At 41.4% G+C, this 14,199-nt stretch overlaps 1 protein-coding gene across 3 annotated transcripts in view; it reads left to right on the top strand.

The window, feature by feature from the left end:
• The window catches only part of LOC128895736 (fat-like cadherin-related tumor suppressor homolog), a 534,418-nt gene that overhangs the window by 493,273 nt on the left and 26,946 nt on the right, over positions 1–14,199 (top strand). For all 3 annotated transcript variants that reach the window (XM_054158615.1, XM_054158598.1, XM_054158607.1), the window contains one exon: positions 8,672–8,827. In XM_054158615.1, coding sequence (XP_054014590.1) covers positions 8,672–8,827 — 156 coding nt within the window. The remainder of the gene's footprint in view (positions 1–8,671; positions 8,828–14,199) is intronic.

The raw sequence follows: 14,199 nt of genomic DNA, 5'->3' as shown, positions 1-14,199 counted from the left end.
AGCTCTCCTGATTTTCGCTCAACTTTCCTGCGGCTTTTGCTATTACGCCAAGTTTGCGGGCGACACGAGTTACGAAAGGGAGTGATACCGATGGTGGCTTTGAGCAATTTTGTTTGAGACAGCTGTGTGTATGTAGTATCCGAAAGTAGGTTAAAGTAAGAATCTATCATACTTTATTTTCAAATTTCGATCTATCTTAGACACGTTCGAAACAGCTGACGTGAATTCACGTTACTTTAAATTCTATTCCTGGTTGTGTATTATCTGCCTTAAAAACAAGTATACATATTATGGAAATATTTTTATTTTAATCCTTTCAGACCTGGCATTCAGAATTAAAAACACAAAATTTAAAAATGATCGTTTAGGTTAAATGTCCCTATTTATGGGCATGAAGAAAGGCCAGTTTTCTTCGAAAACTACACTATTAGGAATTTTTGTGTTATTTTTCCCCGTAGTTTGCCGTAACGATAAAAGTTTGCGACAACCAACTTCAGAACTTCATTATTTTCGCCGGTGCTCAGTATTAGAATTAGAAACGTAAAAAATGTGCCGATCGCGAATGCGTTAATCTGTCTTGAGAATCTGAAAATAAAATCCACCCTTGTAAACATTTTCATTTTTCTCTTAAAGGTTACCACTATCTCTCGTTCAAACTTACTCGCACGTGCATCGATGATGAGACGACGAAGATACACTTTTTATGGTAACCAATATTTACGGGATTGATGGAATTTCAGATTACCCGTAGTTGTACCGCGACGCGGATATCGAAGAGCCCTAGATTGCGGATAGAAATCGAAGACCACGATACCTTCTCGTTCGTAGCGAGCAGTTTATTGCGAGCAAGATATGTATATCAGAACGTCAAAAATAGCCGCCGGATATAAGAATTTCAAGGGAGTCGGAATTGCGGGCATAAAACGAGAATCCACCGCGGATAGACGGCTCTATTCTCTGGAAACTTCGTCAACATTGTCCCGATTGGAAGCATCCACGGCCATGAAGTATCGTGCACCCGGCAAGTCCTTTCGCGGGAAGGAACTGTACAGTCACTTTCACAGGAACCTGCCATTTCAGCGCCGCCGTCGGCTATAGTTATTAATTACACGTTCTGGCCACTCGTTAATTGAAAACAAACTTCCTTTACGGGCAAAAACAAGTAGACAATTAAGAGAAATACTCATGCCGAGGTCGGCGAATCTTCGATACCGTTTGCTCCTCTCTGCCACCCCTAGGGCTACAACCACTCCGTTTCGAGGTAGTTCTAATTATTAACGACCGCAATTACGAGGGTGTTTCCTGTGATAATATCTCCAGCCGCTATCTGAGCATAACTTCATACGAGGATACGGTCGATTAAGGAACGTTGATATAAAGGAGGACGAGTAATAAAGTTCTAACTCGTCGCTAAACCGCGATGGAACGGTCATAGTTTATTTTTCTCTAAACGGAAGAAATGAATTTCCCAGTTTTTGTCGAGCGTAATCGTTAAGCTAATGTGGAAGGTAGGAAGTCGACCTGCTGTACAGAGTGTGCGTGGATTTTTCGATGATAGATACTAGAAATGAAATAGGGGAAAATATAATATTTTATATTTAATAAACATTAAGAATCTTGCTTAAAATAATAAAACACGTTTTCCCTCGATGGGAAATGGAAAAGTGAAATTGTGAGACACCGGTGTTGTACGTTTAACCCTACAGTGCGTAATTTTTCAAATCGGAGCTAACACTAATAACACTCCACCGCAAAAATTCTGATGGCAACTGTCACATTTGGAGCAAAAATAATTATCTTCAATGGCGTTGTGATCTTTTTATAACGTAGATGTCTTATTTTTGTTAGGAACAGCGCATAAGTTGTTGTTTCTGCTGTTGTGTAATAAAATATCAAAGAAAAATGCCATTGATGGATATATGCGCACTGTAGGGTTAAAGTGTCATACTATTTGCGCATATTTTCGAACGTCCCACGCAAAAACATCGCTTTATTTTGAAATCAAAGATATGTTGCCCGAAAGGATAACGTTTATCTAACCACTTAACCATCTTGCGGCAGAGACCTTAAGCGTTTTCCAATCCATAGCTGCGAGCTAAACGAGACGTATCATTCAAATCCCTTAACTCTATCTCTATCCAAGCTCGTCCAGGCTCGATGATCTGACCAACCTCTGCATCGATCATCGACCCACACTTCCGAAAAAATATCAAAGTTTCACTGTCGTTATTGTAAAAATGAAATTCTCACTCAAATTCTCAAATAAATTAATTTTCAAAGAGTTAAAGTCTCTTGTAACCGTACTTCGATGAAAGCTCGATAGTCGTTGGTCGAATTTGAAGAACAAACAAGCCTCATTCGCGATACGAATTCTTACCTTTTCGCGTGCAGCTTCGCGTACACGAACAACCCTTTCGCGATGCTCTTTTTCCAGCTGTCGACGAATAAAAAACATATACTCTGAACCTTTGCATACCTCTGCACGCATGTGATGAAAGAAAAATATGACACATTGTCAAACGAGCTCGAAGGAAAAGTTTTGAATTATATTTTCGCCGTAGAACGAATAATGAAACTTGAAAGGAACAGTCGCGCACGAAACATTTAATTGAATTCAATCTCACCTTGACCCCTTCGAACCCGGCGTGTAGCTATTTACTAAAAATAATTAATTCCTTAAAATACTAACCATAACGTAACATTTCCGCGAGATTAGTAATTAGTAAATATTTAAAAATTCATTTCTTCCTGAACAATTTTAAAGAACCGAAGAGGGCCATAAACATCAAAGCTTGGAAAGATACTGTAATAAAATAAATGGAAAAATGTAATTTAATAATTACTTTGCTCCAAGCAGTCTTATTGCTACTTTTTAATTCTATTACACTGATTGAATGTCAATCATCTAGAAGCACGAGACGAATCGGAATATTTTTTCCTCCCAAATGGAAATACTTCGGAAGGAGGTTAAAATTGACTTTGGTTCGAAGGTCGACGGTAATTCACTGAATGAATTGACAATCACCGAGTCCCGTTCGCTCTAAAATTCGATTCGACGAGGCCACTCTCGATTTGGAATCGCATTCGTCCTCTTCATCCCTCTTCGCCAAAATTATTTTCGTTTAAGCTACTCCCCCGTTCACGGGAAATGACTCGGTTGGAAGGGAAGTAAAACGAATAGGTGCCCCAGAGGACAGCCCTCGAATTATGTACGCTTTTCCACTTCGTCGAGTGAATGATACCCGCCTAATGATCTGTTGGTTTGCGTCGGGGAAAGAAAACAAAGGCGACCTCGGGGGTCGAATGAAACCTTCGACGAATCGGGGGAGGTTGACCGAAGGGACCAACGACCTCTCGATGCCTGAGGTTTACGAATCTGGAAACCCTACTTGCCCTAAGCAGATTTGAGCAGCAGAATAATAAAACAAATCAATTGTAATAAAAATAGAATAAAATAAAATAAAATAAGTAGAAATATTCCTTTATGGAAGCAACAAATTTCTTGAACAAAAATTTCTAGACCAAAGTGACCAACGACATCTCGACGCCTGAAATTCGCTCGTTCTCATCCTAAGCAGATGCTTTAACGACATAAACCGAACAATAAAACAAGTAAATTGTAATAAAATTAAAATATTCCTTTATCGAGAAAAAAAGTGTCTGTATTGAGAATTTATCTATAAAGAGATTCTTGTTCGAAACTTTTAAGGACCTGTGGATATCATAACATATATATATATATATATGACCCATGAAATTTAAAACGATTTCATAGTTATGGCACACAGCGTGCAGCCAGTCAGATATTATGGCCATTGGTTCCCATCGATAGAACCAGCGTCTCTAGGAATACATCCACTCTATTAGAGCTCCAGGAAAGCCACTCACCGTTGTCTCAATAAAAATCAGGATTTCCTGTCTCTGCGCCGCAGGATCGTAACGCAAGCGCGTCGAGCGTACACGAACGCATAAAAAGGACCGTAAAAGAAGAGAATTTCGAAAAGCGCAGGTAATGGCGCTTACCGGGCGCCATCGGCCATTTGCACAGTCCACGGAGCAGGTTTTGCCGTCCAGGGTGCCGCTTCCTTTCGTCTGGAGCACCCTCGACGTCTTCCTCAAACAGGTTATACATTCTTAGACGCGTCTTCAAAGGAAACCTTATCTGCAGTGTTGCTCGACCGTCGCTTGGGAAAATTTTGCAAAATAGAGATTGGTCGGGAGCATGGAACGGTGAGACGCAAAGTGCATAAGAAATTAAGTGAACTCTAACTGACGAGGAAGGGATAAACATTATCTCCTCTAGTAAAAGGAAGTTTTGACGTATTTGCCTGTGAGAAATTTTTCGTTCTTTTTGTGGAAGAAGTGAAATCTCTTGGTCACTACTGATCTGAAAGAATTCTATTGTAGCATCTTTATTTTAAACGCCTTTGCAATCAGATCAAACGCGACCAATCTCGAGTTGCATTCGCAAACCGGAGTCGTAATTCTTGCAGTTTCGGTCTAACATTCCGTTCAGCCTCGTTCCACCGATATTTCGTCGGCTTCGAGAAACGAGGAGTAATGTCGGTCGCGTGTTTCAGCGCGGCGACATTCCGCGAAACGGAGTTTATTATTGCACCGTTTCGAGCTGCAGTGGATTTCGCGTGGCGACTTACATAGCCGCGAACGCGAAGTTAGGCTTGGAGAAATCACCGGAGGCCGACGGGGTAATTACGCGGAGACGAGAGGGGAATCCCGAGACGAAGCAGGAGGAGAAGATTCTAAAGAACTCCTGCGAGCAATGCTCCGCTATTAGTCCCTAATCACGGAGAGAACGCTCCTCGAGGAGATCCTCGAAACAGGATACCTTGGGCATTTCAAGAATGGTCTAGTGCTCCCGTTGAACACGCGCCTCTGTCGCTTCGGGTGGACTGCGAAGCTCTTCGTGGCTTGTGAATCACCCTTTATTTAATAAGTCAAATTTTATTTTATTATGTTATTATTTTTTAAGTAAATTCAAAGGTGAGCGGTACAGATAGAACGCTTCCCTTGGCAATAAAGCAGTTTGATCGTTGCATCGCCATCATTCACTTTCAATAATAAATTCTTTCCATGCGAGTAGACTTCGAGCAACTCAATAACAGCAACGAACCTAATTTCCAAGCCAATCCTGTATTACCAGCGTACTTTCCCGATAATATACATCTGATATGATTGTGAACGCGACTATCGCGATTATCCTCGCGAAAAGTCAACGAGAGACTTGCGGCGCGCGTTCTAGACGACGCTAACGACGCTTGCGCGGAATTTCGCCTACGTATCCACCCTGGTAAATTGCCTTCCCAGAAGCTAGCCCCGTGGTTTCGTGCTGCTGCACGACGAGAGCTCGCGGCCGATATTAAAACGTCCCACCTGCCGCCGCGACATTAAATAATATAACCACCGTGGGATACCAGACGAACCCAAGCCTCGACTGCTGCTAGATGGTTGGATTGAACGCGATCCTCTTGGATGCTTAAATCCACTAGACGTATCAACGAGGCTCCGCACTTAGCTAGTTCTTGTTACACATCGTGTGGTTACATGGTCGGGTTCGCTACATCTACAATGGCGATGGAACTAAGCAAAATTACGCGTAGATCTTTTGTTGACGCTCGTGATTGGGGATTTTGTTCGTATTGAAATATGCTGCGAGCCTTCGTGAAAATAGGGGAAGTTTGGAGCTTGTCATTGATTCTCCAAGTATGCATTCTATAGATTCAAATTTCAACTGTTTATATCTCGATAACGAAGCCACAGTTCGCAAATTGGTAAAGGACTTTTCGATTTGTACTCGTGTCAGGACCTTACCCTAAAAAAAGCGCCCACATATTAAGAAACATCCTGTACAAAGGGTTTCTACGTCTGTACATAAAATGAACAATATACATGCAATGATAATTTCGTCAATATGTATACACATAAACGTCGGTTTCGGCGACATAAAATATGAAAACGTTAAAGTGGAATACCTACGCGGAATACATAAAGTCCGACCGCTCAGCGTCTGAATCTAGCTTTGTGCATTCCTACCAAACGGATGTGATTAAATATCGATCGCGAGGAGTGCATGGAATAAGGGTGTTCGTGTAAATAATTTCCCTGAGAATTCTTCATACCGCAGGCATCATTGAAACATTAGGAAAAATAAAAATCGAATTCAATTATAAATGGAACATAAACGAGTATAAATAGTTTTGCTACTGCTAGCCTTTTTATTTGAATACCTATTAAACTACTATTCTTCGAAAAGCTGGTATCAATTAAAATCTTAATTAAACAGTGTATATTTTTATCGGTAAAAGTCCCATAACATTTATCTTAAAAGGATATCAGCAGCCACCAGTTGAAATAGTGCTAATACTTCCGCGATTCATTGTGTATCAACACCTAGAGGAACGAAACGATAAATTATCACTGCCTTTAAATCTCGATATCGCGTATTGTGGTTCGGCCAATATGCGCTAAGGGTAATTGATAACCCGATATATCGGTTAATCGATACACGAACCAGGGTAACGTGCTGTGAACGATACAACGAAGGATCGACCTCTCCGATATTGCTTTCGGCTATTTTTCGCGAGATGTGCCAACATGTAAAACCACTGGCTGGCATAAGGAAAAATAGTCACGTTCGAGACTAACGAAACAACTGCCCAAAGTAATTAAACTATCCTCGATTGTCACCGCAGCTCTGGCTATGACAGTTCTCGATTGGCCATTTTAGTAAATTCAATGAAACTTTTTCTCCCTCGCCACGCCGCAAAACCCAATCGCCTCTTTTTCCCTCGATTTTTTTCAATCATACAGAAATGAGCGTCCAAACGTTTCCTATTCTGGCTCGTGCTTTCGATAACAAGACAACAAAATAATCTAAAAATCACTCTCGACACGTCCAACCTCAATACAGGAGCTCTAAAATATTTTTTATACGAGCTAATTCGTAGTACAAAATCATTTTTCTTTTTTTAAATAAAGGTAACAGGTTAGCCCCCTTTTTTAAATTATGTATATCTCAAGAATGGCTCACCAAAATATCATGAACCACATGTCCAAATGCCGCACGTATTAAATGAAACAATAGATTTAATTAAGAAAACAGCAAGAGAAATCCGGAATCAGGAATGGATCAACATGTCACCAACGAATCTACACCAAATCCAAAATCAACCAGCGATAAAATTCCAACCCTATCAAATAGAAGACTGCAAGTGACACTATCAAAATTGAGAATTGGCCACACAAATCTGACTCATTCCTAAACAAAATAAGTGAACTATAGCCACCATTATGAAACTTTTGTGACGAGTCCCTTACAGTAGAACATTTAATTGAAGAATGTCAGGGAATTCAACACGATCGAATAAAGTTTAAACTTTCCTATAGCATGCAGACAATCCTTACCAAGAGAAACGAATTTCCCAAATTAGTCAAGATATTAATGAAATATAACATGTAAAATAAATTATAACCAAATTGTAATCATTGACGTAGTTACTAATAACCTCGTAGTTAATGTGACCTTCAATAAAGTAATTTAAAAAAAAAACGAAAAACGTAGCCGTATTGAATGGGTTAACCTAAGAATGAGACGCCCGTAGGCCAATCGCGTAAGCTGGATGGAATAGTCGGAAAGTGCAAGAGCCTTATCTCCTCCGCGGGAACGTTTCCCATGTCTGAGGAATAAGTTTCCCCCTGGCGACGTCCTCGTCGAGATTCCGTTGTCCCTTTTACCTTTACGATCGGAAGAGCGTGCACCCGGTCAGCCTCGCCGATTGCGCAGATCGCACGTGCGATACTCGCGAATGAAAATCCAAGGAATCCGTGGTACCAACAGGAAGAAGCCTGAAAGTGTGTAGAATCAGAGCAACGGCCGCGGTAAGTGGGATAGAAGAAAAGAAAAGAAACTCATACCAGCGAGAAACGTTTCGAGATATTGCGTTACCCACGTTGGAAACTATGGCAGACCACTTTGCCCCTGCGCGTTTCCGTTTCCCGAACAGTCGGAATTGGAGCCATTTGATTCCGGCCTCGAAATGCATCGCATCAAGTTTTTCCATCTCGCGCTCTCAGAACGATATAATTTCGTTAAACGAAAGTTACCCGTAGCGAGTGAAAAGAAATTCGTTAAACGTACGAAATCAGGGTTATAATGATTTTTATAATCCTATAATGTAACCCTTGTTCTTATATCTAAAAATGTCTGTTATTACTCGCAACGAAGGATTGTTCCAGACAAATCTCCCCCGCAAGAGGGGGAGGTCAACTAATTTTTGTTTTGGTACAATTATTCCTTCATAGACAAAAATTATAGAAGTACTGTCTCCAAAGTGTAAACCAATTTGCTTGAAATATTGAGAGTAATGCAAACAGTATCGTGACACATATGCGTCGTCCCACTGGATACCAACTTTATTCGACTCGTCGAAACTACCTGCGATTCTTCTTTCCTTCCCCCCTGTCGCATCCTGTTAAACACACCATCCGAAGTATTGAGAATAATGCATCAGATCCAACCTTCCCCACCCACCGAGTGACTCATTTTTCTCGATTCGCGCGAATGTTTTGTACTGCAGAATTTTTCCTTCCACGGAGTCGGTGCGATAAATCTTCGGCGTATCTCAAACGTTCGATCGATCATTCTGTGTTTCAGGTGACAGTGAGAGACGACGGAAGGCCTTCCCTGTCGTCGACGACCCGCGTGGTGATCGCGGTGGCGGACATAAACGATCACGGACCGGAGTTCGAGCAAAAATTCTACACCGTTCAGATCCCAGCCTCGCCGTCGATCGAGAAGCCTCTCTTCCAGGTACGTTGCACCTTCGTTTCAACTTCTTTACCGATTTCGCGATTCCTCGCGACTCTATCCGGCCTTCTAGTTGAATTGGAACATGGCATCGCACTTTCTTCGACCCTTGGATCGTAAATCGAACAAACGGAGAAGCTAACCGATTCTCTTCCGTTTCGTTCCTCCCCTTTGTCTCTTTGTACACTATGTAGAAGCATCCCCCGTGTCTTGCTGTATATATTATCTGTTCAGACGTGGAGGTAAACCTTCGTCTCGCGAGAGGAGCACTCCGTCCAGCTGTACGTATCTCTAGACAAGAGGGCACGCGCGAGTCGAGAGTTGATGGAAATCACGGTTTCGGAACTGTGTAATTTGTTTTCATCCTGCTTCGGAGAATTCGAGAGTCGTAGTACTCAAACAGACGTTTTCGAGTTCCTTCATTTTAGAACGGAATTTCAGTCTTCTATTCGGGTCTCTCGACTCGCGCTTTCCCTCCTGGAAGATGGTCGGTAATTCGTCGAAACCGAACGCTATCGAATCGAGTCTGATGATTTCTGATGCTAATCAATTCTCAGATATTTAAATTAACCTTCCTCTTCTACGGTGGGGTTAAAAGCGACCGACATATTAGTTACACATAGACATCATTAGGTTTTTGTATTGTTTCCGCAATTGTGAAGACTGAATTCAATAAGACTGAAATCACCCAAAGATTATAAATAAAAATTAATTTGGTTTTAAAGAAGAACTTTCTTTTACTGAGTAATAGCCCTCTTTGTACGTGATAAATGCGTTTTTATATGAAAAAGGCCCATAAATATGGCGAGGGGTCGGATCGGACCAAACCGTAGTAAATGTACGATCAGAAACCACCGCAGAAGAGGAGGGTTAAACAAAATGCGCAGTATTTTCTGACACACTCAAATAATTTTCTCAAATCCCGGTAGCGTTCTTTTCGCCAAGCAAACGACCATTTTCACCCCCTTACTTTCGTCACCCCAATCATCACGCAGTAACGTCACGAGACCATAGTCTCAGAATCGCCTCGCACCTTCCCTCTAACGATAATCCACAGTTTCCAAATTTTTATTCGAAACGTCGTTGGCGATTGCTTCAAGTCCGTCTTAATTTTGTACGCCTTACTCGTGACAGAGCCCACATACGCACGCACGCGCGTGTACAGACGTTGACGTATGACACGTTACATCCCCACGTATCTGAGGTATAGAAAAAGCCTGGTATGTATGATCCACAAAGAGCAGATTGCTTGCGATACCCTCCTCGCTTTGTCGTTCGCTCCCTTCGAGTTGTCGTCTCTCGTCCTCCGCGCGATCAAAGTAATCCACGACCAGTCGCTGACTATACCCACGTAAAAGGGTAGAGATTTACCGCGTGCACACCCTCGCGAAGGACACGCCTGCAGCCATCTTGCCGTTCCCTGGATTTAAGAGCAAAAAGTGCAACCGGTTACGCGTCGTCGATTTTGGAATTGGAAGGACTGATGTTACTGTGACGAGCTCCTCCTTTGGAACGACTAGTCCTCGGACCAGGACTATTCGAGAATGATTGATCGAGTCTGACCTCGATTGCTGCAAAAGGGTAGTTTAACCCTTTCAGAGCTGAATTATTTTTTTTCGAGGAAAACTGGTCTTTCTTCATATGCACCAATAAGGACATTGGCTCTAAACGATAGTGTCGGTAATTTTTAAATTTTGTGTCCTCAATTGTGGAGTCCAAGTCTGAAACTTGAGGAATTTATATCAAGTATACGGTACTGTAGGATAATTTTAAACGCAGATAAACAACAGGAATTGCAACTGTATTTCAAATTTGGTATAATAATCCATTAAATTGATTTAACAGTGGGATGCACGTTAACAGATATTTAAACGTTAGTAATATAAATTTGATAGAGCTTCGAATCTAGAATTACTAATTCGACAATATCCGATGAAATATGAAAAAGGAAATACAACGATCGGATCGAAAACGCTATTAACGGCAGATAGAAGCGGTCGATGTTATTAAACATTAGCAAAATTCGAGAAGCGCCCGGGAAATAAGGTAATGAATGGTATCATGCGGTTGGTGGGGTCTCGTTAATCCGATTTCAACGGTATTATACTGTTCACAATATCCCTGGAATATATAATATAATTTCCCGAGTGGCGTCGAATTTCGTCGAGGTCAGATTCGATTTCATCGAATATCGTGTTACACCTGTCCGATTCCGTAATTTCGGTCGTGCAACATTTTGCGTGGTTCGCTCGTCACGTGACACGAGTATCCTTGAACGAACAATTTCAATCGATTGGATAAGCATCCTTGAATCCTAGGCAAAATCAACCGATGGTAGCGAAGCATTCGTTCGATATGAAGAGAAGCACGCGGAAAGGGAACAAAGAGAGTTAACGGAAACAATGCGAAAGTTAAAAGCTTTACTTCTCTCGTTCTCGACAGAAATCGAGGAACCGGTCGCGGGAGTTCGACCTTTCGATCGATACGTTACTAGAGAATGGAACTTGGGAGACATTTAGCCCCGACACCTTGTCAGGAGATCGTATCTTCAGGGTAAGGACACGTTGGCACGTAAAATTAAGCGCCGCCTCGTGGCGCGGGAGCATAATTCTTGCATAAGTAAACGCGGGATTGGTCTCCGGGGTAGTTTTTACGCGAGCTCTTTGCATTGATTTATGACCGCTTTTATATCGACTTGTACGTTCGTTATATAATTATGATACCGCAACTTTCATGCAACCCAGCTGCCCATTTTATAGGAGACCGCCATGCATTCGTGTACTTGATCGATCGTCTTTTTGTCCTGCCCGATGCAACCCTCTTTTAAGGGTCTCTTGACCGCCCACCAGGCGACTCCAAGTGAACGTCGTGCCACTTATATTTGGAAAAAACATTTTAATTAATTGAAACAATTAAGAGCAGAATCCTCCTCGATGGTTTAAGGTATCTCACGTATATTTGCATATTCTCTAATTTTCTATATTCAAACATTTCAGAATAACTGTATTATTTGAAAACTAATTTCTCCCTTACGTTAGACTTCGCAGAATTTAATTTAAGTATCTCTTGCGAAGATCCCCTTCGTCTACGACGTTCACTCGGACTCGCGTCGTGCGCAAATCCTTGGCTGTTCTCTCCATCTCACCCTGTGTATGTGATCGTCTCGATCCCTCCGCCGCGTTTTGCCCGTTTTGCTCGTCTCTATATGTACACATTATGTTTCTTGAATGTTTGCCTTTGTCTGTTACGGGGCTGCCGCCTGATCATTTTCTGTTCTCTCTTCGCAACTAATAATAAGTTTCGCGGTGTCGTCAGGCGAGGAAAGCATGACGCGGAAATAGGAAGAGAGAAGCGCTCGAGGCAAGTTTCTTCCCACAAATTGAACGCTGATCAACGTGACATGCTTGTTTTAGGTCATCCCATTTATTATAAATCAAGCTTAAACTGTTATGCCACAGTTGCTCTCAATTTTAGAACTTATGCAGTGCCTCTACAAAAAGTCTGCAAGATATCTACCAAATATGAGCCGCTCATTGCATAAATCGGTTAATTCCGTTAAACAAAAAGTTGATAAATGCGATCAAAATGGCCTCTGAAATAAATTATTTATTATTCAATAGCCAAAATAATTTTGTTCTGTAATGTTTTTAATCTTTATTATTCAGGAAAGTTATTATAAATATAAAAAGTTATGACTGTACTAAGTGCTTCGATACTTAAATTAAAAATTTTTCAAAAAGTAGAGTCAATCTATTTGTGCAGTGAACGGGTCATATGATACTGAATTTCGTTGAATAATAAAGTTTGGTCTTTATTAAACTGTGTCCTAACAAACGTAATAATGTTGGAGGAAAACGCGGCCCTATACTATGGAACGTGTATTGGAACTCCAATATAGTCTATCGAGGCTAATAAGCTGTACGATATCGAGTGGATGATAAGTAGCTAGGTTATCGGTATCGGATCTATTGGATCCTAAATGGACGAGATCTTTTAGGATGACTTTTGGGTTGTCCTACTTGTAATATGTGTTACACCCTGCATCGTTGGATACGTTCCCTTTCACTCCGAGCTAACGAAGAGGTGAGATGAAATAGTGACGAAAATCATTCCGCCTGTACCTCCCATTTTGTATTTGTCAATCTTGCACACGAAATGCAGTCTCTATTCGCGCTGATTTTCGTTTCGTTGAATGAAAAGCACGGCGTATCCACTTCCATTCATCAATCAGAAACCGCATTACGTATGGGATGACCTAATTATATTGTAACCGAATCGAGTATCGGAAATAACACATAACAGCACGAAAATTGTGAGCCAAAGGACTCGTGCGGAATATTAGCTGGCGTATGCAGAATGTACAGGTCGATTCAATAATTCTGTACGCAACAAATATTTTCGGGGTTTGGAAAAATAATTTGCGTTGCATGTAAACATTGCGTGGCTTTGAAAGAATTTTAAATAACTTGAGGCATGCGATAGACATTTTGTTTGCTCCTCCGAAAAGAGCTCGAAGAACGCGAAGATAGAAATAGCAAGGATATTTGAGATACGCAGAGTTATTGGACCGCCCTGTATGCACGTTGCCGCGCAAAAAAGAAAGCTGTGTACGTTCTGGTTGTTCGATGAACCAGCTACGATACATTTTTCCGTGTACTGGCAAGCATCAACCCGAAATAGCGTTCCGTGTTCGCGCGATCGATCTGCCTGTCCGCGGACAGCTCGACCTGTGTTTAATACGCTTTAATGCAGATCGATATTAGGCAGCTCGTAGGAGGAGGTCTCGCCTCCTCCGCCCTTCAGTTCTCTATTTCTTCCTTTTTTTTTTGTTGGTTTTTCATTTTCGCGTGCCGCATGATGACGACTGTGCGAATGCTACGCTTCGAGGTTACGAGCGCAATGTTTCATGATGCGTCCGGAGAATTCAGGACGAATTGAAAATCCTTAGAGCGTGAACGAACTGTCTTAGAAAGAATGGACTGTTTACTTGTCTTTTGTTTCTCGTTAATAGATTTCGCTCGTCGGTCATTGTAGACCAGGGATGCGCAACTGAAATGTTATTTACTAACAATACTTGGGAGTCTATTCCTATTGAAACTATGTGTTTTCGGAATCAATTTCTCTTTAATAAGTAATACTACTTCATTCCAGGTGAAATACTAAATAACGCATGGGGCATACATATAACTGAAACGAAATCGTAAAGAATTAAACGCACAAATATTGTGCATCCCTGCCTTAGACAATATTTTCGTTCTTTTGTTGAAAATGTTTAGTTACACGATGTTTTATCGTGTTCTCGCGCACGATCGAAAGTTTATTTTAAAGAATTTGCAGCAGATTTTGCATACGCGTTCAGGAGAATTTCGGAACGA

The sequence above is a fragment of the Hylaeus anthracinus genome, unplaced genomic scaffold (genome assembly GCF_026225885.1).
Source record: "Hylaeus anthracinus isolate JK02 unplaced genomic scaffold, UHH_iyHylAnth1.0_haploid 0, whole genome shotgun sequence".
In the NCBI taxonomy this organism is placed as follows: Eukaryota; Metazoa; Arthropoda; class Insecta; order Hymenoptera; family Colletidae; genus Hylaeus; species Hylaeus anthracinus.
Note: the sequence above shows the minus strand (reverse complement) of the source record. Positions and strands in the feature narration are given on the sequence as shown.